The sequence below is a fragment of the Phasianus colchicus genome, chromosome 9, assembly GCF_987193195.1.
Source record: "Phasianus colchicus chromosome 9, bPhaCol1.hap1.1, whole genome shotgun sequence".
NCBI lineage: Eukaryota > Metazoa > Chordata > Aves > Galliformes > Phasianidae > Phasianus > Phasianus colchicus.
Genome location: NC_143444.1, coordinates 12232353 through 12256491, shown reverse-complemented (window position 1 = coordinate 12256491; position 24139 = coordinate 12232353). Strand labels below are relative to the sequence as shown.

At 35.7% G+C, this 24139-nt stretch overlaps 1 protein-coding gene across 6 annotated transcripts in view; it reads left to right on the top strand.

The window, feature by feature from the left end:
- KIF14 (kinesin family member 14) overlaps positions 1-24139 on the top strand; it is a 51601-nt gene that overhangs the window by 13768 nt on the left and 13694 nt on the right. For 2 of the 6 annotated variants that reach the window (XR_016469130.1, XR_016469131.1), the window contains exons 17-32: positions 231-378; positions 918-1070; positions 1418-1544; positions 2155-2248; positions 3100-3238; positions 4136-4236; positions 5762-5856; positions 6599-6820; positions 6969-7153; positions 7530-7688; positions 8701-8820; positions 9475-9549; positions 10131-10269; positions 10406-10684; positions 13747-13904; positions 15792-15868. Coding sequence is in view for 2 of the 6 variants with exons in the window: in XM_090146151.1 (XP_090002277.1) it covers positions 231-378; positions 918-1070; positions 1418-1544; positions 2155-2248; positions 3100-3238; positions 4136-4236; positions 5762-5856; positions 6599-6820; positions 6969-7153; positions 7530-7688; positions 8701-8820; positions 9475-9549; positions 10131-10269; positions 10406-10800 (2152 nt within the window). In the remaining 4 variants the exon portion in view is untranslated. The other 4 variants (XR_016469132.1, XR_016469129.1, XM_090146152.1 and 1 more) reach the window with 4 other exon arrangements.

Below are 24139 nucleotides of genomic sequence, written 5' to 3'. Positions count from 1 at the left end.
AAAACTTGAAGTTAAGTAGAATATAAAATATTTTTTTCCTTTCCACCTGTATCTGTTTTCTCTGAAATGAAAAATACCTAGGTAAAATATAGAAGTTGTAAAATATATCTTCACTGTTAACATTGGAGACTATTTAGCATTATTCCTTACGTCACAATAGAAGTGGGTAAGATTAATCTCTATGCAGCCTATAAGAGACTAAAGCCAGCATTCTAAATGTGTACGTGCAGGCTTGAATCAGAAATTGAAGAGGCACGACTCAAAGCCAAGGAAGAAATGATGCAAAGTGTCCAAATCGCAAAAGAAATGGTTCAACAAGAACTGACATCACAAAAAGAAGCTTATGAAAGCAAAATAAAGTCACTGGAAGCAGAGGTGGTAAGTTGCCATTGCGTTTTTATAGAAAACAATAAAACAGAGTAAACCAGAAGGTAGTAAAACAGAAACATTAGTATGTCAGGATGTATTTGTTCTGTGTTATATCATGGTTTCTTTGTTTTCTTTTTCTTTCTGTCTTGCATACCATAATGGTATCTTAGAGAGTGCTGAGCCTTGTTCTTCATTTAAAAAATAAATACAAAAATGAAGTCACAATTATTAACTCAAGAAGTTAAGTAGGTATTATCTTCAGAATTATCCTAGGAATTTTGCTATGTATAATTAGTCATGAACTAAAATAATAATCCTGTGTGAATTTGATGAAAGTGTAACTCGTATGTGGACTAATAGCACTACAAAATTTTATTCTGTACGTCTTCTAAGTTGCTGTGTTATTCTAGTACGTGTTGTGTTCTCCATAGGAGCTGCTTGTTCTCAATGTATTGAAGTGAAAATAAACCTTAATATCTGCTTAGGGAGTGGATCAGAAATACTATAGCAGTGGCATACCTCCTTCTGTCTATCCTTGATTATGTTAGAGAGAAGAATCTCGTAAGAAGGAAGTGCAAGAACTGAACAATCAAAAGGCTGCAAGTAAAATACAGGAATTAGAGAAGGCAAAGCAAAATCTTGAACTAGAACTACACTTCAACAAGAAGCGCTTGGAAATGGAGACACTAGCTACTAAACAGGTAGTTATAAAACAAAACAGCAAGGTCTCTTAAGAATAAATGTAGTCTTTTTTTTTTTTTTTACCTTGGTGTTTGTGTATCTGACTTCTGCAACAACTACTATTTCATTGCTTGTTTTTTATGCTGCTTCTCTTTCATTTCTGTATTTCTTTTAAACATTTCAGTATCTAACCAAAACAAGAAATCTGCCAAAGATGGAAGATGAAGGGTTTCATACTGATGGCAGATGAGGAAGATGCATTTATTCTGTTGTAGAAGTCCTTAAAAGAAGGACTTAGAAGACTAAGGATAAACATAAATAAGTGCTGTTGAGTTTCATGCCATGTTTTTTTTTCTGTCTTCCTCAGGCTTTGGAAGATCATACTATTCATCATGCAAAAATACTTAAAGCTCTAGAAGAAGAGAAACAAAAGATTGCTGAAGAAATTCAAACCCTTCAGAAGAATCGTGCAAGTGGGAATAAAACTGTGAATAGTAAGTATGTACTTAATGTTGCAGGAGCAGTGATTTCTCTTTTGCACAGTTGACTTGGATTTAATGAGTGTGGATCCAGAAGTTATTTTCTTCCTCTAATGCTTTTCTAACAAACATGAAAAATAAGTCTTATGGCTGCCTACCATCCTTTACTTTTCTGATACAACAGATCCGAGACAATGCTAAAAACTCTATTTCATCTCACTCAGGGTGGTTTGGTGGGTTCCCAGCTAGTCTATATTTATCCCAATTACTTAAAATTTCTTTCTCAGTGTGGCTGAACTAGTTAGGAGTTAATCCACTGGAGAAACTGGAGTAAGAATTGCTTCTGTTTAGTCTCCTGTATCAGATTAGCTTAATCCCTAGTATCTAATGTTAAGTTGTTATTCTTTATATACCCTTGTCTTGGTTGTTTTTTTTTTCCAAGTGTTATCTATCTGGGAAGTTCTTTTTTTTCCCCTTCAGCGTACTGAGAAAATGCAGACCAGCTAAGCGGCTAAATTCCATTCAAGATGCTGTGTGTGGTTTTGTTTTGTGTTTTACACCTTTAAGTTGTTCCGTTACACTACTGGTCATTATGTATGTTATTAAGTATTTTATTCTTTATTAGCTTCTCTTAGCTGGAATTCTTTGAAGTTATCTGTGATGATCAAAGAAGCCAACACCATTAGTAGTGAATTAGGGAAAAACACTATTTTTAACAGGTAAGTGTCTGAGCTGGTTATAAATGTATGTGGTGGGGATTCTGGAAGTGCAATCAGCTGTTTGTTGTTCTTTGAACAGATTTCTGAACATGACAGATCACTTTTTCCACCTAGCTCTAGAGGAATGTGTAACTTAGTTGTGTTACTTTGAAGTCAAGTTATGTTTACGTTAGGCAGTTCACTTTGGATCAAGAATGCTTTGGGGGTGAATCTCATGATGCCTACGTCCATCGTGTTTCAGCTCACATATCAGAGAGGTCCGAAGGCACATTAAATACTTACTTATTTTGATGACACTTCTAATCTTGGAGATGTTTTTTCAATGGAAATGATTCTAACTTTAGACAAAACTAAACCAGGGTGTATGTGTCAGCCACTATGATGAAGCCCTATAAACTTAACACAGTAGAGGTAGTTTGAAGTGAAAACTTGAGGACATGAAAGCACTGGATATTGAGCATATGAGCCCAGTTGTTTCATATAATGGCCAGATATCCTTAGCAGGAGCAGAGATGCACACAATGCAGGAGAATCTCTGCAGTAAATGTGGCAACAATAGTAGGGGTGAGTGGATGTTTTACTGTGGCTTTCAGATGTTTCTGGCAATAGAAGTTTAGAACATATATTTGGTTATGAGTTTCTTGAGACATAGGAATGAGTATGGGGTTATGACTGCAAGGATTTTTTTTTTAAATATAAATGTATTTAAAATGGAAACTGATGTTTGTATTTTGTAAGAAACATGGTGTCCTAGACTATTACTGGGCTTGTAATCAAATGTTTGGTCTCTGTATGATCTACGTACAAGTACTTCGTATTTACTTTTTTTTCTTATTTCCTCAAATTCTCAGGCATGACAAAATCGATGATAAAACAGGATCAGTGTCTTCTGTTCAAGTACAGGTTCGTAACATCAAACTGCGCATAGCAACTTTCTGGAGCCTGGAGAAATTTGAATGCAAACTAGCAGCTATGAAAGAACTCTATGAGGTCAGTAAGAACTTAGGGAAATCCACTAACTAATGAGCAGTAACATTTTGTTGAAGATATTTCAATAATTATAGTAATCATATAAGGAGAATCTTGGGTTTGTGGGTTTTTTTTTTTCTTGCTATGTGATCTTGAAAACCAAACATCCACACAGAAACACCCTCACCCTCAACATATACATATGTGTGTGTGTATATTTATTATATATATGTAATTTGTTGTATATGTATGTTTGGTTTTTGATATATGTATATCAGAAATTAAAATCTTTCATTGTCTTGATGAAAAGGGAAAAAATAAAAAACAATGTAAAACCAGAAAAAAATGAAAGAGAAAACATTCCTTTACAATGTAGTTCTGTGAGATGCAAAAATTTCCGGTGCTAGAAGTTTATTGTGTTTATTTCTAAAACCTGTTTGAATCTTGACAATAGCAGAGATTCTATGTCAAATGCAAAAATATGGCTAAAACTATTACAAATTTATTTATTTTCATATCTGCTTTTGTGTGAATTACATACACAGAATTTAGTAGATCTTGTCACATGGAGAGAGCTGTGAAGATTTTTACTTGGTATTCCTGTATCCTATATCTCAAGATGCTGAATAGCAGAGTGTCTTCACTAAATGTCTCCTTTCATTTTGCATTTTAAAAACTTGCATGACCTAGATGTCAATTAGTTATTTCTTAAATTATACATTTCCTAACAAGAAGAAAAACATTAAAGGGGATTGGATTTGATGATCTCGGGAGGTTCCTTCCAGCCCCCACAGTTCTGTGGTTCTGTGATTAAATCTAGTGCTGTACAGCAGAACGTCTTCATCCTGGTATTGTATGCTTTATTATCTCTCGGTTTCTACTTAACCTTCCTTCTCCTCTGTTTCCTTTATTTCCCAGAGTAATGATAGCAATAAAGCTGCTGACGTATTTTATGACCCTGCTGATGAGTGGGAACCTGACCTTTCAGATGCCTCAGTTTCTTCTCTTTCCAGAAGAAGGTGATCATTTGGAATTCCTTCATCCCTGTTTAATACAAATCAGAAGTTACTTTGCATAATTATACCTCTGTGCCACTCAATCTTTTATTTATAGTTTTTTGGTTTAGATTATTATATTAACAAACATACAAATTAAATGAAAAATTAAATTAAAACCAAATTGATGTAAAAGGAAACATATGTGAGGAATGGGGAAAGTTAATACTGTATTTTTACTGTGAATTTTACTGTGTTCCCTTGTGAACTGTGTCTTAATATGCAATGAGTTGCCAATGTAATATTAAGAATTGCATTCCCACTAAAGCAGTTTGGCAGATTAAACACTAGTATTTCTAAGGTTGTGCAAAGCAATGGATGAGTAATCAGTGCCAGCAGGCTTTGTGTGTAACGGTTGACAATCAGCTGATGATAAAAGCTGTTCTTAATTATCTTCTGAGAACTATCTCCAGAAATTCACCAATTTACCTCTAGCATAGGATTTCTTGATTAACCTGCAGAGAACCTCATATAAGGTACAATGCGTATTCAATTAGTAGCACAAGCAGTCTTGAATAGGCACTTAAATTGTTGTTACCATCCTTACTTTTCTCATACACCATATTAGTGAGAACTTCTATTTGTTCATAATCTTATTTTTCCAAAATGGACAAGAAATAAGGGGAAAAGAGGTTCCCCCAGACCCCAGAGTGCATTTGGCCAAAACATGTGTGAGGCTTTGTAAACCAAATATCTAGGTATTGGTATGGAGCAAAATATATTGTTCAGGTTTTCTTCATGGCTCCTTAATACAACAGCAATATTTTTTAATAATAAATTGCAGCTGGTCTGAAAACCTTGCATTTCAAGTTTTGGTCTTGTATCAGTGTTTATGATTTTAGAATTGTGCAATTTGCTGCTTGTAATACAAATGCTACTGATGCTTCCTTACAGCTTTGCTAGTGGGTTGCAGCTGGTTATTGTTATTTTGCTGTGAATCAGGTCACTTCAGGTGATGGTGAAATGGTAATCATTCCAAGTAAACAAGTTTGAAAAGAACACAATGAAAAAACAGTTTCTTTTTAGTCTAAATGTAAAATAGTGTTGGAACACTTTGCCTTGTCTGAAGCTGCCTTGTGGACAGTATTATAATGTCGTAGGCGTGTATTATTGAACCTCAGATGTGTACTTGTTTTCATTCTGCCTCTACTAGAAAAAACTGAACAAGAAAAGCTACTGGAAGAGGGAAACGGGCTTCCTTGCTGCATTGTCAGCAGCTGACTTGCGTCAGTCATACGTACTGGTGAATGAAATTGAATTCTATGATCTAAGATTTGATGTTCCTTACGTGTAGTGTGAGGGAGCAAAAAGGACAGGCTATCTCAAGTTCTGTATTAACAAGTTCTATGAATTGAAAGTGTGTGTATATGTAAATACATATATATACACACAATTGCCTGGTGAATATTAACATTCATTGATCCTTCAATGAGCACTAGGAGAGAGACTCTTTAAGTTTTTAGTATATTGACATTCTCATCCTTTCCAGAAGTAGGAGTTTCATGAAGAACAAGAGAATTTCTGGATGTTTGTCTGGTATAAAAATGCAGCCAATCCAGAACATGCAAGCATCCTATATATCAGGTACTTACTGTATGGTAGGTCACTGTTCATTTCGTACTGAGCACTTGGAAATACTACTTAGTATAATGCATGAACTTGTAATAATCATGGGGGACAAAATGGAAAGTGTTCTGATTATAATGTTGTAATGTATTCACACTCAGAATGTTAATCAGTTAACAGTGGATCTTTTTCTTTGTTCCTATAGTTATGCTTTCTTAGGAGAAAAGCTTCTAACCACCACTTGAAACTGGTGTTTTTTTTTTTTAAACGAGAGTTTTACTTGCAACATTACTATGCTTAACTGGTGGTTTACGGGAGAATGATGATAGTTCCAGAAACAAACTGCTGGTGGCTGAATGCTGGTACGGTTGTTTAGAAAATGTGCTTGAATTTTTGCTATTCATTTAGCTGCTAAGATTTGCCCTAGCTCTTTGTCAGGCTGTTTTTTCCCCAGATACTTCAGTCTTCAAATGTGCTTATGTAGTTATTTTAGGTTGGATTGTTTTCTTTTCTTTTCATTTTCTATCTATATTTTTCATTGTTGAAAAAGTTGGATTTATGTGAAAGAATTTCACTATGGAATTTGTACTAACTAATCCTAGAAATTGTGCAGAATTGCTTATACACATTTTTTTAAACTTGCTATCTCTGGCAGTTAAACATTTCTGAAGAAACAATGTAAAATGGCCATATAGATTTTCTGTCTGTTTATTTATGTGAAGAGTTTCAAGCCTACATATTTTACTTTTACACTATACAGGTGCACAGAATAAATCCAGCATATGCCCAAACTTTTTTGATTCTCTTCTTCCTGGAATTTGCAAAGAATCTATAAGTTCAGCTTTAGATTTACTGGAACAGAATCACGAAGGAGGAAAGAGCATTGCAGATCATCTCCTGATTAATTTGTTTACCATTTCTTCAGGAGTTTCTGCCATTTCTAAAGCTTACGAGCAGCAAGATGACGACTGTCAAAAAAATTGTAAGTCTGGCTTTCATAACCATTAAGATAAACGTTATCAGTGAATTGCCTTTCAGGTGTACAACCATATGTTAGGTGATGGAAAGAATAAACATTCTTTGTTAATTTGTTGAGGAGATATTCTGAAGATCTCCTATGTCTTTTGTAGTTATCTCTCTTGACCATGATGCTCAGTCCTACGGCATCAAAATTACCTCTGCTTTTGACCAGCTTGTGGTACTGATCAAGACTTGGCTTAACAATGTGCAGAAGTGCATTGGATCTATGAAGATTAATGAAGAAATAAAACAGGAAGTAAAGAACTTGGGAGGTTATTTACAGTTACTGTTGCAGGTAAAGTATGCATTTTGGAAAAAGAGAATGTGGCTCAGCTGCTGTGTAGAGAAATCCTGTGCGTTAAAGTAATATTAACTACACATGTTAAAAACAGCCAAATGTCTAACTGTCATTGCTGTGCTTTTCATCATGTTACAGCATTACAAGCTGTCTGAAGGCTAATTTTATTAGACGTGTTTAGTATAATATTATCATTTCTCTTTAAGGTGATGAGGTATTGGCTTCTATCTGTGGTAGAGAAACAGGTGCAAGTGGGAAGATATAAAGCTGAAAATGCAATGAGCTATTTGGCATTACAAATGTGTACTACACAAAGTGTGTGCTCTTTGAACATATGTACTTTCTAGTTTCAATGAATGCTTTTATTTCTAAGGGATGTTCTTCAGATATATCCTCAATGGTCACAGAAGCACAAAGCAAAGTCAATGAAGCAGTAAAGCAGACGATGAAATGCATAGGACACCTGGCAGTATTCACAAGAACTGATATTTCCTTTTTTGAAGAGAGCACTATTTCTACAATCAGTCTACAGGTGAAAAAGTTTAATAGAAATAATGACTTTCTAGATAAGTACAAAAAATACTTGAGAACAAAGGCTTGTTCCAAACAATGTCTTTTGAGTTCCTCTTGTATTCTTTACTCCTCTGTATCTTAAAACATAGGACTTAATTATGAAGTAATTTTAGTGTTGACATTCACAGTTTTCTCGAATAGTTGTGATCGTAAGTCTGGTTATATCAAACGATTTAAGAAATGGAATTAAGTTCTGAGTTTATCTAATACATTTGTATGAAGATGAGTGTATGCTCATACTCGTGCCACTGGAAGAGAAAAAAACAAAATTCAAAATTACCAAACATCTCCCTGTCACACAATCAAGATGCCCCAAACTTTTAAGTATGTACAACTTTCATATGCAAATGAGAAATGCTATACTTCGGATTGCATCAGCGCTGAGATCATACAAGTAGCCATATTTCAACAAGTTCAATATTTTCATCAGTATTCTCTGTTGATAACACACTGAATTTTCAGAAAACTGAATAAAATTAAAAGGAGCCTCTGTTATTCACACCTGGAAGAATCACACCTGGACAAATAGGCCAGCAATAAACAATTGCGTAGAAAAGAAAAAAAAAGTGTATTTCTAGTCCATTATGGAAAATCCATTTCATCTCCAAGGTGTAGTGGAAATACTAAGTGAGTTAGCACCTGGTGGGAAGGCAGGGCCATCCCAGGGGAGCTGAGATGCATGCAAGGGGTGGACTGGAAGGGGTTCTGCCCGTTCCCAGACAGCATTTGAAGGTTGGCGGTGGAGGCAAGGGTATTCTGCTGGAGATCCCTGCATACCTGAGGCCTTTCAAGGGTAAGCAGATTTCTCCTTAGTTTCTGTGCCCATGGCTGTTTCATTTGAGCAAGTACTCACTTGCTGCAGCCAGGAACTTTGCTACTCTGCTGTCATTGTTGCATTTTCCTTTGTGTTACATTGTTACACGTGGCCATATGAGTTTCTTTAATCATGTTTTTACCCTTTGCTTTACAAGGACTTTGTACGTGCTGTTTATGATGGTGTAGTCTCAGGGCTGAATTTGCTTACAGATACTGTGCAAGAAAAAGCAAGAATGATGCAGAAAGAACTAGTGAAACAATATCCACAGAATGAGGTGAGATAATATTAAAATTAGAAATTACTGGTGTGTTTTTAGAGATGCTTTATCATATTGCTTTATTCTTCTGTAGTTCTTTCTGGAAAGTTTGTGTGGAATAAACTTACAGTGAGTAACAGAAGTATGAGATGAGAGAGAGATTGAAGTCTTGCAGAATTTTTTTCAATTTTCTAGCAAAAAGAATTGTACAAACTGCTTTCCAGATAACGCTATTAACTTGCAGCAGGTTATTTCTTACTGGCAGGATTCCTATGTATACTTTGTGGTTGAGATAATGTTTTAGCTAATGTCTCCAGCTACTGTGAAGTCAGAGAGAGTACACAAGAGTATGAGCTAAAAGCTTACCCCACTGCTTAAAATGGCAGTGGCATAATAATTACAGGAGAACCTTTCTTTAATGAGCACTGAAGTTTGCTTATTTGGTTCTCCTATATTAAGGACTTATATGAAATTTTGCAGATATGTTAACTGGTGGAGAACAACATAGACTATTTTATTTTTAAAAATTCCATCTTATGTTGCAGAAAACATAGCTTTTGCTTTTGAATATTATCCTTGTTAGTATTGTTAGCTCATTGTTCTGCTTCTAAAATGTTGTACTCTCCTGTGTCTTGACACAAATTTACTATTTAATTAAATATTCCTTTGTAGATTCAAAGTCAAATTAAGGACAATGCCGTGGCTTTAGCCAGATTCCTTGAAAGTAATGTGTCTCATTGCAGAAAGGTAAGTAAAATATTTCACCAGATTTGTGCTTTGAAATTGGATTTTAAACTAAAAAGGTGCATTTAACAACAACAACAAAAATCTGAGATTACCTTTCATATACTTACAGTTGCATGACACCTCTTTTCCCTTGTTTGGCATTCTTGTTTGGAACACCGCAGTTTTTCTGGCTACTGGATTTCCACTTAAGTGCTTGATTTTGTTTTTACTTACTGTTTCTAGGGTTATTTATATATTCTTCTAACTTTGCTCATTAATGGCCCACAGTTCAGTAATTTCAGTGAAACTGGGTAACTACTGCAGTAATTAATTGCTGCAGTTGCTGGTTATTTGAATTAAAAGCTAGGACAGATAAATTAATCTACCTTCCAAGAACCAAGCCTTTCTTGGGATTTTAGTTACCTTGTTTGTTTGTTTTCTCTCTTGTCAAGAATAGGCACTTCTTCCCAGTAGCCTAACATCCTTTTTATTCAGTGTTTCAGTGGTCTACTTTTGTGTGATTAAGTCTGGAACAGTGTGTTAACTATTAAGGATTGCTGTCATGTATTTGGGTCTCTTTAAATTGCTGTTTATTAATACAGAAAGGAATACAATCTCACTTATCAGAAGAAGAATGGCTATATCAGGAAATAAAGAGAAGCACTAACATCGCTGCAAAATATTTGGAACTGGACCGTTGTCTATCTGAAGTGCATCAGATTGTTTCTTCTACCTTACAAGGTATTTACCTGAGTTATTACCTACCTAGCTAATAACTTGTGGACTAAAGACAATCTGTATAGCAAGGAAGGGAGGGAAGGATGCTTGGTCTCTTTTTGCAGAATACTACCTTTCATTCTGTTTTTGTTTCTCATAGGGTCGTTCAGAAACACGAGCCTGCTCAGGAGCTTTGCGGGAGAGATTTCTATCATAGCTGGATATCTTAACAATTATTTCAGTTTACTTGCATTGTCTTCTGCTTCTGCAAGCAATCCTTTCCAGAGAACAACAATGCCATTTATGAACTTAGATGAATTGGACTCTCTTGTTGATTCACTTATTTTGAGTTTTGAACTTGAACAAGGACAGATAAAACAGAGATCTCAGGTTGCTTGTAATGAAACTACTGAGACTGAAGGAAGACACGTTGAAACAGGTGAAGCAGAACTTTCTTGGAGACAGAAGGGAGTTCCAAAACGCACATATAAACTCCAGTCACCACCTGCACTTTCAGGGGAGCTCTCACCTGATAGGGTGATAGAGTGGGTGTAAAATACTGCTATCAAGAATTCAGGGAAATATGTTTTCTTTCCATGAAGTAAAGGTAACATATTACTGAATGCTAATACATACTGCTAGTATTGGTTAGTAAATGGTATGAAAATAATAAGTTCATTGTATGATATTAAGTACCTAGAATTTCCCAAGGAAAAAAAGAAATTTAAGACATATAGCTTTTTGTATTAATAAAAAAAAAGGAATTTTCTATTAAATAAGCTTATTAAATTATATTATTAATTATAAATTAAATAATTAAATACAAAAGTTTGGGGGAAAAAAAAAGCAATGAACAACCAAAGAAAACAACACTGAAATAGAACTTAATATGATGTGAAGTAAGATACTAAAAACTGTTGGGGAAAAAATAGGGAACAATATAAATATGTTAGGACATTGCATCTTTTCATTTTATGCCTTCAACTAAGGTGCCTTGAGTTAGGGAGTAAGGGCAGTTAGGAATAATGTAGATGATACGGGTACCTATTTTTATTTTTTCTTAACATCGTTGCTTCTCTGCATTATGACCCAGTAGGGCTACAGCAACTGGAAGCTGTTTTTTATGCCTTCCACTGCTTGAAGTACTAACTTCATTTAAAAAGCAGACAAAAACAAAAAAAACAAAAACTTTTGTGTTTGTTTATGTAGGGGAAAGAGATATCAAATAGCATTGTCAAGTATTTTACAAATCCTTATTTTTAGTTGTTTTGTAGTCTATTGAAAAATTTGGTCTTAAAGTAGCAGTGATAATGGTCTTCAACTCTGAAGCAAGTTCATGTTGTGTTGCTAGAAGTTATCTTTGCTCAACTCACTTTGAGTACTATTCATAGTGAACTAGAAGCATAGCATTTAGTAAATAAAATGCAAGTCATCCTGTGAGGCTGTGGAGTGTTGCACTAAGTTGTACAACTTACAAGTAAAACTAGAGCATAAGTATTACAGGCATAGGACTAGCTGAGGTTCAAGTTTCATGCATACAAAGTGAAAAATGAGGCAAAGATGGAAAGTATCTGACTAAATCTATGCACGTGTCTAACTGTCTTTCACAAGTGTTCTGTAAATCTAAGTGACTCTGATGTATATGTACGTGTATATAACAGAACTCCCATTGATAAATGCAGAAGGGTTTCACTCAGATCACTGATTTTTGGAACGTTGTATTCTACTGCTTTCTCATCACATGTTTGATTAGCTTACCTTTCTGCCTCGTTCTGAGGTATAATTTCTCTAGAAATGTATGTTGTGTTATGGCCTGGACTTAACTGTGCTACTTTTTGAACTATTTTAAAGAACGTAGTTGCTTGTTATACATCAGTATTTCATATTCCTTTATGACTTTTACTAGGATGTGGTTTGTTAAAAAGAATAAGGAACAGATTTACATCTTAGCCCTTCTTGTGGATTATTTCCTGCATTTTACTTATAGAATGACAGGAGCATTAGAAACAATGGAACTCTGCTAGGCAAAAAATGGCATTCCTGATTAGCTACTTCCTCGTGCTTTTTCCCCAGAGATATTCTTTAACCACTTAGCTTTAGTCTGCTTGTTAGAGCCAGTGAAAACTAACAGAAATGAAAGTGTTTTAGAATATTTATTCTTTAACACTAGATTCCAGGAGACCTGGGCTTAGCACATCTTACAATAGTGCTAAGAAAATTAGGATCTGCAACATAAATATTTTCTCTTGTATCAAAGCTTGGTAGCCAGATATTCATACCTAGCATCTTTACTTGTGAGGGAAAGTGCACAGCATCTTGAGAATGTTGGTTCAGGCTTTTAGAATTATTTTCTATGAAAAGGCTACAGTGAAGGGAGTCAATCATCCTTTTTGTCTGAAAATTAAATGTCTGTTATTTGGTGTTTTTGCACTTTTCTGCTTTGGAGGGAAATGTAATCATGCTGAACTAGTAATGTATTATCTGAAGGCTAGTGTACCTTAGTACTTTGTCCAAAAATGTCTTGTATTGCTATGCTACCATCAAAATTATTTAATGGTATTTATTGTATCTACTGATGTGTTCCTCAATTGAGGTGCAGTGTTGCTTAATCCCTTTTTTACTGTAAGGCCTTTATTAGACTTTTCAGGGGCTAACAAAGTATATTGAGTTATCCAGTTTTTGTACTTTTTTGAGTGAGAAGGAACTTGGTGTACATGTACTTTTGGAAATGTGTAATTTTGTATTTGGCTGGAAGTTTTTAAGTACTGCAACTGATTTTTCTGAATTGTTTACCTCTGTGCTAATGCTGTAGAGAGTTGTCTAGATCATTTGTAACTTATCATAATTTTTACAACTTTAAATGTAAATTCCTTTTTGGTTTTCTTCTGTATAAAGTTGCTTTTGATACCTTCCTTTGTCATACTTGCTGGGAGCTTTTTGAAATACCAAAAGAAGTTACTTTTGTAGAACTGAAATGAAACAAAAAAAATTGATATCTTTATCTAAGTCTAACTCTCTCCTATGAGGATGCTTAACAGCACACGTTTAGAGGCCGAATACTTGTGATCTGATCCACATCTATTAATGCTGTAGTATTCAATCTTTTTCAATTTCTGCTTTTTTAGTGATGTCAGGGTTTTTTCAAATGTGTTACTCAATGATGTTCCACCTGCCAGATGATGAATCATGCTTGCTTTTCTTGTGCTTAATACCCAGACAATATCTTGGTTTTTATAGTTCTTTGTATCAATAATAGAATTTATCTACTACTCTTATTTTTAAAAGAGAAGGCCAAGTGTGTCACAACTCAGGGCTCAAACTGATTTTCAGTTTTTACTCTTGCTCAAGACCATGCGAGCAATTGGATTTGTGATAGTTTTAATGGAGGTATCAGTGGGTTGATGGGCAACTTTAATCATATCAGGTTTTGCTTTTGAACAATGAATGAAAATACTGTTAACAACTTATACAGCTTGTCTTGCTCCCTTTCATACTAACTAGGCTTTTGTGGCAGAAGAGCTAATTCATGGTTTGAACCAGTGACTGAGCATCTGGTGGGAAGGAGGGCCAACCCAGGGGAGCTCAGGTGCATTTAAGGGTTGGCAGTAGAGGTGAGGGTATCTCACTGGACTTCCCTGCATACCTGAAACCTTCCTAAGGTAAGCAGATTCTTTCCATTATTTCTGTGCCCATGGCTGTTTCATTTGAGCACTCACTCACTGCAGCCAGGGACTTTGCTACTCTGCTGTCATTGCTGCACTTTCCATCATCTTACAGCTTTAATCAGCTTCTGCAATTCATCTTGTTAATACTACATTCGCACTTCTATGTAATGTGTCAACACAATCTACTTCCTGCTAGTGTTCACTAGGTGCCCTTGTTACAGTTATACGTCACTGAAGTACTTTACTCATACAATATATGGTAACTATACATTATCAGAATGAGTTAGAGCATATTGCATTAATACGTCATCAAGCTGAGTACTGAAAATCCAGTAATTTATACATGTAATATACCATCAGAGTAGGCATCAGAGTGAGGTATATTTATAACTATAGGTTGATCAATCTATAAATTATGGAAGTCAAGGAATTGTGATCATGTCAGGCAGATTTTGGGGTGAATTGTTATGATTAGGAACACTTGTGCCTTTCTGAATAGTTAGAGATAGGTATGAGCTAGGACCACCTCAGTGTAGCCTTTGTATGTAGCAGCTAATGCCTTAGTGGATGTGGTAAGGGTTATGTGAATGTCTGCTGGTGGTCTCACACAGATGTGGCCCATTCCTGCTATTCTGGGCTCTTGCAAATTCAGCAGGACCATGAGTCTGCAGCCTCTCTGTCCCTGGGAGAATTTCATGGGCTGCCTCTTGAGACATACATTTTGTCACCTTATCTTGCTTTTTTTTTTTTTTGTAACTATCTTCAGTTGCAACCATAGGAACCTATAGATCTGAATCACATGTATTTGCAAAGAAGGGGTTTCTATGGCCCAAGCTTAGTTACTAACACAGAAAGGAGGGACAGTGGGGAAGGCATTAGTAAGAAATCTTCAGAGACCTGAGTGGGGTGTACTTTGTTTTGTGTACTGATGTATTCAGTAGTTTGTGGGATATCTTTTCCCTTCCCTTAATGTTCTCCCTTATATCACAAAAAAAACCAAAACATTCTTGAGACAGAATTCAGGTAAAACTGTATGTACTTTTAGCAATGCATTATGTTGATTCTGAGAACATTGGTCTTCTGCTTTACTGCTTTTTTTTACAATTCATTTTAATCCCCAGTCAGGGTAAAATTATATTTCTTTTAGATGAAGATAATTACCCTGGGAGAAGCATATCTTCAGAATATGAATACTGGATTATTTGAGAAGCCTTCAAATAATCTCATCTTTTGAGACATTGTATAAAAAGGCATAATGCAGTTATGCCTCATAAAGAAAGTGTACCAGTGTTAGAAAGTAAGGATATATAAACCCATTACTCACTAACTCGTAAGAGTATTGCAGGAGAAGAAAACCAGCAGGCTGCCATTTAATTTGATCCAGTAACATCAGCCTCGAGAAAAAAGGAGCCTACATCTGCTTCAGTTCTGCAAATAAGCTGCTATTTTTAGACAGGAATTTTCCTTGCACTCATTATATGTTCTAAAATACTGTGATTAGATGAGTCTTGTTGCTTGCAGAAATCTACATAACTTTTCTAATCTCATCGTGGTAAGGTTGTTTGGTTTTGTTTGTTTTAAAAGGGTATTTGAATTCCCTTCCTAACTTTCATAGGAACTGAGACTGTTGGTGCCTTTTAGATAGTGAAGTCCTGATCTTTCCCTCTTAAAAAAAGACAAATACGTTGAGTAATTTTGTTTTCTGCTATTTTTAGGACTTGGTATGTATATGTGATAAGATTTTATTTGTTTTTTTCCTCATCTTCAATTTTTTGTTTTTGTTCTTGTTGTTTTGTCATGTCTGCATTTGTGATAGTTTAGATTCCAGATCAGGAAATGATGTATATTTTAATCCATGTTCTTATAATTTGACTGTTGCAGTGAAAACAAAACAAAAAGAGATCTCCTGAGCTGACAGTTCATCAACAATAAACCACCGGAAAAGCTAATACTTGCAGGTATCTTTCCATCTTGTGAGGTGCTTTTTTAATATCTCAATTATATAAGTACAAGTAAAATGTGAATAGAAAAGTTTATGAAGAATTGAAGGAAAGAAAGGGAATAGCAAGTAAACTTGTAGTCATCTCTATTAACGAAAAAAAGAGAAACCCAAACAAATAAAACTCCAAACATATAAAACTGAAGAATACATTAAATGACTTTCATCCAGTTTCCTAATGTTACTTCATTAATCTCTGCACAACTCTGGTAGGTTAATAACAAATACTAATCTTGCTAGATGTTATTGTCTGAATATATTGTTATATTATAATGTATTTTTTGCATACAGATCTATATAGAGAATAGAGACAAACATCAAAAGTTAAAAGCAACCAAACAAAATTTCCCAAACCTACAAAGTAACCATGATTGTTTTGATTTGCAATTTAAGAGTCTGTAGGTTTACTGAAACTTTATTTGTATTGATTTAAGGATGTGTTAAATGGCACCGACACACTTCGCTGAGTACAAAACTGTTTGGTTTCATTCCCTATTTGTATCTTAAATTGCTGTAAAAATGCTGTCATCTAGTAATGATGTGGTGTTTTCCTCTATTTTTCTATAAAATTAACGCGCTTCTACAACTCCCTCTAGTGTGCATACAATGATATTGATAAAGTGATACTTAGAAAAAAGAAGCTGCGATATATACTGATGTAAGCATATTTGTGCACAATCTTGCACTCCAGTGTGAAGTTACATATGATATGATCCCAAGAGGTCTCTTCTTGTACAATTCTGTGATTTGTTTGCAGCAAAACTTTACTATCTGTTTGTGGCCATGTATGCAAGGAGACAAAAAAGCCCAAGGCAGCTCAATAAATTATGATGTTGATTATTACATGCTTTGAAGCAAAGCTATTTTGCTTTAAAAGTGGAGTTCCTTACAGCTTTATTCTGGAGTATGCTATATGTAGGTGTCTTAAGCAGTTTCTAAAAGAAAACTTTGCACAACAGACTTGACAAAATCAGAACAGTAATTAGCAAATAATACTAAAGGTATTTTCATTCTCCTGAGCTATTTTTATCAGGTTTGTTTGCTACTGGTAAATAGGACTCAGTTTGTTTGATATTCCTTTTTATTTGCCCACTGCCAATCTCCCACTTGCAAGGAAATAATTTCAAAAGTTCTGTGCATGCTTCTTACCACTGAAATTTCAAGATGATCAAATGTGTTAAATAGTTATTAGAAATAGTAGAATCAGAAAAGCTTACATCAGTGTTGACTTATCTGGCTTTCAGTTTTTGATTAAAACCAGTAATATGCAAGTTTAATCTCTTCCCATAATCTTGGATCTTTCTACAAGAGGATTAATCAAATGGTGAAGAGCATATATAGCGCATACATTATGCGTGTCATATTACATAAGGGGTGTGTGTGTGTGTGTATGTATATATATGAGGGCTTTTGTCAGCTATGTCTCCTATTTTATTATGTTGTTCTGTGAAATCGGAGGTCTATGACATGGAAGTCTATGTGAAGATAAAATGTGCCACCGAATTCCTCCCTGAGGAAAAAATGGCACCTACTGGCATTCTTTGATGCTTTCTGAACATTTCTGGAGGACAAACAGTGGATGTGAACGCAGTGAGGCAGTGGGTGGTAAGTTTCAGCAGTGGTTGGCCGTGCAGATTTGTACAAGCATGGCATGTGGGCTCTTATTTGCAGCTGGTGAAAATCTATAGCTAATGGTGGTGACTTGAAAAATAGCGTTTTGTCTGAGAGTCTGCTGTATCAAATAGCATTGTTATGGTCTTTGTTGTAGTTTCTGTGGAAATAAAAAGGCGACATGACTTTCAGAGTGACCTACGTACGTACGTTATATGTAATAAAGCTAAACTTTTTATGCTAACTTACCACTCTGGAGAGTGTAGTCTGAGGAGAGGTATTCAAAGGTGTTAATTCCTTTGTACTTTTCATCCTGCTATGCAACAAGATTTTCTCCGTTTGCTACTCACCAGGAGAAGGAAGCCAGATGGTTATACAAACCTGCAGATGACATGCTATTAGTTAGCACTAAGAAAAGATGAGGCTTGCTGTGCGCAGCAGAAGATTGATAAGCAGTGGAGTAATGCAATCTGGGTATTAGATCATTTACTTCTATTTCTTGGTTGTAAGTAACTTTTGTAAACACGTATCTAAATAATCAGCTGCACATGTCTAAGGTATTACCACAGGATTGAACCCATGCTGCTGTGATATTAATGGGATGCTGACTTCTGGGATCACCCAGAGATGCTGCAGGCTCATGTGGTACAGAGGGTTCTGTACAGAGGCCTCCTGATAGCTTTTATTAGACTGCAGGCCCCTCAAAGATTCTAGTATGAATAGCACCCAAGTCTGTATGCTGTTGTTAGAGCCACTACTATGTCAGCAGATAGATGGGATAATTCCCTGCTTAGTCCTATAATTAAGTAAAATTTCTTAATGCCTGGATTAATTCACTACTTTTCTGTCCAAAATCATTTGTCATTTATTAGCGTTTATTTCACAATTCTATTATCTTTGTAGTAATCCAACACCTTAATTTTGACACCTGACAGCACATTCTGTGAACAGCGTTTTCAGAACAGAGGACAGGAAGAATTCTTAGAGGTTGGTGGAGATTTTTCTTTTATTTTAGAAAGGGAGGAAAGAAAGGATCTGCTTGGCTATACCTTGTCTTTATGGAAAAAAATAGTTTCAAGAAGGTGAATATTTGATAGGGTTTTTTCTTAAATTCTGTCTACTAAGATAGTGGAAAACCTTGGTCAAATGTTAACCTGTTTACTCAAAGGTAGTCTCAGGCGTTTGAAGTGTATGTCACAATTTACAGCAAGTCTTAGTTATTCCAATTTCAGCCTCTAGATGGAAGTGTCTCATAAGGATTTTGATGTTGTGAGGCAGCAGTAATTGCTGAGTGAGCATGGGAGCAATCTCATCGCTAGCTTTCATACTGTACTAGCAAAAAGTATTGTTTATAGGGTACTTTCCTTTCATATGTTCCTGTACAAACAGATTCATCTCTAAGAATTAAAAAAATAGGTTATTTTTGCATAATGAGAGCTGTTGCACATTTTGCAGACAGGTGAGTATTAAAGTTGTCTCCTGATGTGTCTATCAAGTTTGGCACTTGAAGGTGAGGGTGCTGTTTTGTGCTTTGTTCAATTGTTCTTAGAAAGCCAGGAAAAGGTGCCTTTCCTGGCAGATCAGATTTCAAAAGAGTGTTTTTGTTTGCAGAGTACTGATATAATTGGGTTGAAATAGCTGCAGTTCGACCTCTCTAACTTCTGATGCTACTGAGTTGTCATAATGCTACCTCCTGTTCTCCTGCTGTGGCTGGGATTACATGGGAATCTACAGTGCTTCTCACCTAGCAGATCCTAAGTGCTTTGCAAATGTGAGAAACTGTTTCCTCTTCAACAGATAGGGGAGAAAGTATCAAACAGATTAGAGGGTTCCTATTTCTGATACAGAGCAAATCTTCAATTCTATCTTTAAGAACAGTCCTTACTATAGAAACAGATTCTTCTGCAGGATCTTTCCTCTCCATTTGGTATTTTTAATTTTGAGAGAATAGTCACGTATGAGCTGTCACAGAGGTGTGATTTAGTACATACTGTGCATAGATACAATGCTGGATTGGAACTTAGAGTTAACTTTCTGGAGACAAACTGTAGACAAAAACCTTGTATAGGACAATAGCTGAAGGAGGTTTTACCGTTTGAGCTTAAGAGCACTGTGTGCAGGTGAGCCCTGCAGTTTTGTTTGCTTCGTGCTTGTACCTAGAACCCCAGTGGAACTTGCTTTTAAATCTGTCTTCTAGGTGACCCCTTTTCATTCTCCTTGAAACTAGAGTTTTGGTTTACAGCAGTGGTCTAAGAAATATGAGGCTTCAGTCAAATGCACAATACGTAAAACATATTTATGACACTCTATTGGTAGGTTGTGAAGTCCAGAGAATTAAGATAGCTCTGGGCTATGTGCTTCAATCTAGCAATGCTGTATCCTGAGACGGCACTTCTCAGTGCACAGGATGCTGGTAAGGGCACCAGGGATCTGTTCTTCATAAATGCCCAGAGAAGGAACACAGAATAGCAGGCTTCTCTTTTGGTTTTTCAGAGAAAAAGTCTGAATGATTAAAAAAGAATTCTTTAAAAACTGCACTATTAGTAGTATCTAATAGACATAACTGTTGAAAATCACCACAGTATTGTAGAAATGTGGAACGTTGCATAGCACCCTAACCTGAGCGTCTCATCTTTCCTTGTTCTTGTGGCTGGTGTATTTAAGTTAAATAGGACGTTTGTTTGGGACTGAAGGCATGATGAAACTCACAATATGTCTTCATCTGCTATGTCATTTTGAAGGAATCATCTGGCAGGCATTTTCAGTAGGAGATAATTCAGTATATAGCACAGCATACCAACAGCTTTTCCCACTTCTGTTTGGGCTCTGAAGTCACAATAAGTATTAGTAAAAAAAATAAAAATAAAAATAAAAATTCTTATTATAGAATTGAAAACATATCTGTATGTTATATAAAAAATGTGAATGCACAAAGTTAGCTTTCTGTTGAATAAAATCATTTTTACAGTCACATTCTCTGACTGTATTGTTTGAAAATTTGCATAAATCAGGAGCTGCGTGCACTTCTTTTGAAAGACTATCAACACTCTTCATGCGATCAAAAGAGGCCAATAAAAGCCATATTCATGTAAATAGTGGTTTGGCTGAATTATTAGGTTCCTTTTAGATGCATCCAAACCCGGTATGTAATGGATTTCTGTTTTCTTTGCTAAAAAGGAATGAGTGCATTCCTGTGTGTGTGCACATCTGATCTGTTTTCTATTACTTCTGCGCTATCAAATATCACAATATTCAGAGCACAGTGATGTATTCCATCTTCACGAGATGCCGACATTGACGTTCACGCTGCCGGTAGTTGCATAGCCTGTGCTTTGTCTGCTGGAAGCACTTCTCGACCTTTGGGTTTTCTTATTCATTTTCATATGAAAGTTATATAGCTGTTTCTGTTTTAATGTGAAGAAAAACTAAGGCTGTACAAGTAGTTTGAAAAGGATATAATGTTGTTGTAATTTGCCACTGCAAAGGTTCTATCAGGAATTTTGTTAGATCAAGATATTTTCCGATGCTATTTAGATTGCATCAGTGCTTAGCATGTACTAGGTACTTTCCAAACATAGAGTAAATCTCTATCCCAAAGACCTCAGGGCAGAAGACAAGTGGAAAAACATTCCATTAGGTAATTATAATAGAGAAAGTTTGTTTATATAATACAAGTAGCTTTTCTTATGTTATGTTGCTGTTCCTTAGAAACACCACCTAGGAGAAGGGTTAATTGGACCAGTTTTGAAGGGAGGTCAAGAAACGGGGGGGGGGGGGGGGGGGAAATAAACCTGACCTAACAAATTCCTGAAATCTCCAGTATGGTGAAGGTATGAAGATAAGATGCACGTTAAAATATGATGCATTTATGTTGTACCTACTGAGCTTTTCACAGGGCTATTGAAAAGTAGTTACAAATTCCATACAGCTTACACGAGTGATTCCAACTCCTAAATTTTCCCAGTGTGTTTACTGTGTCTGTTCTGCAGTGCCAGTGAGTACAAAATAGTCACCTATTTATCAGAATAATTTGATTAACATTAAATTAGGTCATTATATTCCATGAAGAGCGTATACAGCTGTCAAAAGTTTGGCTTGGTTGTAGAAGGTATTTAAGATAAACATGAAAGGTATCTCCCGCCCCTCTTTGACAATCGATGCCATCGTAGTTAATAAAAACTAATAAGCATATTACTTTCCAGTGGTAATTGTAGACTGCTGTTTACTTGAACGAGTAGTAAGGCTATTTTATTCTGTGCTGTTGTCCAGTAATTATTCCAGGATCTCTTTTGCGTTTATATTAACTAGGAAATCATTGAGCTGTGTAAATAATGCATGTGCTTAGCGAACACAAGCGTGATGAGGCCCGTATAAGTTGCATGGATTTGCAGTGCGGTCTCTGGAAAATACCTGTGTCACTCTATGGTAAATAGTAAAATTTCCACACATGCCACAAGCAGCATCTAGCTCTTGTTAACTTATACCACTATTAAAATAAAAAGGTCGAATACAATTCTTCAAAGATGTGACAGCTGCATAAATAAGGAGGTTGTTAAAGTGTTGTATTATATGTGAGATTTTCTAATAACTGCCATGTTCTTTAGATGCGCAGATACCACTGACTGTAAAGGGTTTCCAGCTTCTATACCTTTTCAATTATTCTGAAAGCCTTCTTCCAGCCTTTAAACTGACATTGCAAAGAGATGCACAAAGCGCACTTAATCCTTCCAAGTGGTGGCTTTAAGTACCCAGGCTTCTGACTAAGTGTTTTCTTTGATGTTTAGTTGAACTTAAAGCTTTTGGCCTGTCAACACTGGACTGAATTCTGTGTAACAGAGCACCGTGGGCTGAAATTCAGTTATTTCCACTCTTTGTTCCGAGAGATCTCTGTTAGGGTTGCCTTCTGAAATCTATGGAAAAATGTTCGTATGTCATCCTGGGACATCCTGATCAGCTTACTTTGAGGAAAAATGTTTTTCTTCTTTATGCTTTTAATTCTTTTATGTTCTCTGTATCTGCAACTATGTTTTGGTGTGGACAAAGCTGGATTCAAAAAAGCAGGGATTAAAATGCATTAATGACTGGAAAATTAGTGAACAAGCAAGCAAATCACAGAACTGCTTACTCGATTGTTCTAGTGAATAAGTATCATTGCAACTTAAGTACTGAACAAATTAGACAACTCCTTCAAAACCTGCAGAATTTGCAAATCCAGATGAGCTGTTGATATATGCAAATAGTGAGCAGTGATGTCCTTACAAGTCCTTCGTTCAGAACACAACTCAAATTCATGTTACCTATGGTGTCAAAGGAAAGTGAGCTTATTAAAACACATTTTTGATACAATAGGTATTCTGTTATGTACTACACCACAATTATGCTTCAGTGCAACTTGGTATCTAATTTTGTGTATTTTGTCATATTTTTAGTGTAATTCTAGATCTATTTTTTCATATAATGAAAACTCTTTATGAAGTTACGTTTAAAAAATCATAGGATAGAAATCATTTTATGCTATAGGCTGCTTTGAAGATGTAGTCCTGTCTGTCAACTGCTCACCTTAAGTTCACTGTGATAGCCATCCGTAGCACAGCTTATTGAAGGTAGAAAGGAAAATTTAAAATTACATGAAAGAAATTCAAGTAAGTGAAATATTGAATGCTATCAGTAAGAAAAGTCTGGATATATTAACTGTTGCTTGATATTTTTAATGCAAATATCTACATTTTAATAAAGTAAGCAATACAGTGTCCCCCTGACATTTTTTCAGATGAACAATTTTTCAAGAGGATTACAAGGCTGAGTAGTCAGTTTTTGAGAGGTGGAGTGTAGTTTAGTTGGTGGGCCTGCTGTGATTGGAATTGATTAATGGGTGTTGTGATAAGCATAGAAACAGATCAGTGGCAGCTTATCCTGCTTTCAGCTGTCACAGCTGTGCCTCTTCACTCTTCTTCTGCCCCTATCACACTCCCTGGCAGCCTTTAAAGTGCCTCCTTCCCTGTGGAATTTCTGCAAATCATTTACTCAAATGCCAAGATACCATAGAAGCAGCTGTTTCTGAGAAAATTTGTTCAGGCTTACATATTTGTTGTGATGAAGAATATTGCATTAAAGAATGCTTTCCTCCTGCACTAGGAAGCATGCTGTGCCCTCCCCTGAAAAGAGGGTTCTAATGGGCAGGTGCACCCCTTAGTCAAGAACTTGTAACCCTGGCTCGCACAGTGACACAGTTTGCAAACTGCTGGCTAAGTGAAATCACTGTTTCTGCTTGACAGTTGCAATAAACAATCTCTGAATGTTAATTTTATTGGTAATAGCTTGGTAGAAGCAATGCTACAGCGTGTTAAAATTCTAGTAGCTGCCATTTTTTTGAATAAAAATCAGTAGATTTTACAGACACACTATAAATGTGAATTTCAGAGTTTGAAAATATGTTCTGAAACGTCTCCCTGTGTTGTCCCAGTGATGGACAGCTTGCAGAGTATCAGACCTAACATTCCGTGGGCATCTCTCCTATTAGCTATGGAAGATTGATCCATTTTACTGGAAATTGAATAAGCTCAGAGCATGAAAATACCTTTACCATTACTTCTAGGCATTTTCTAGATTATAATACTTA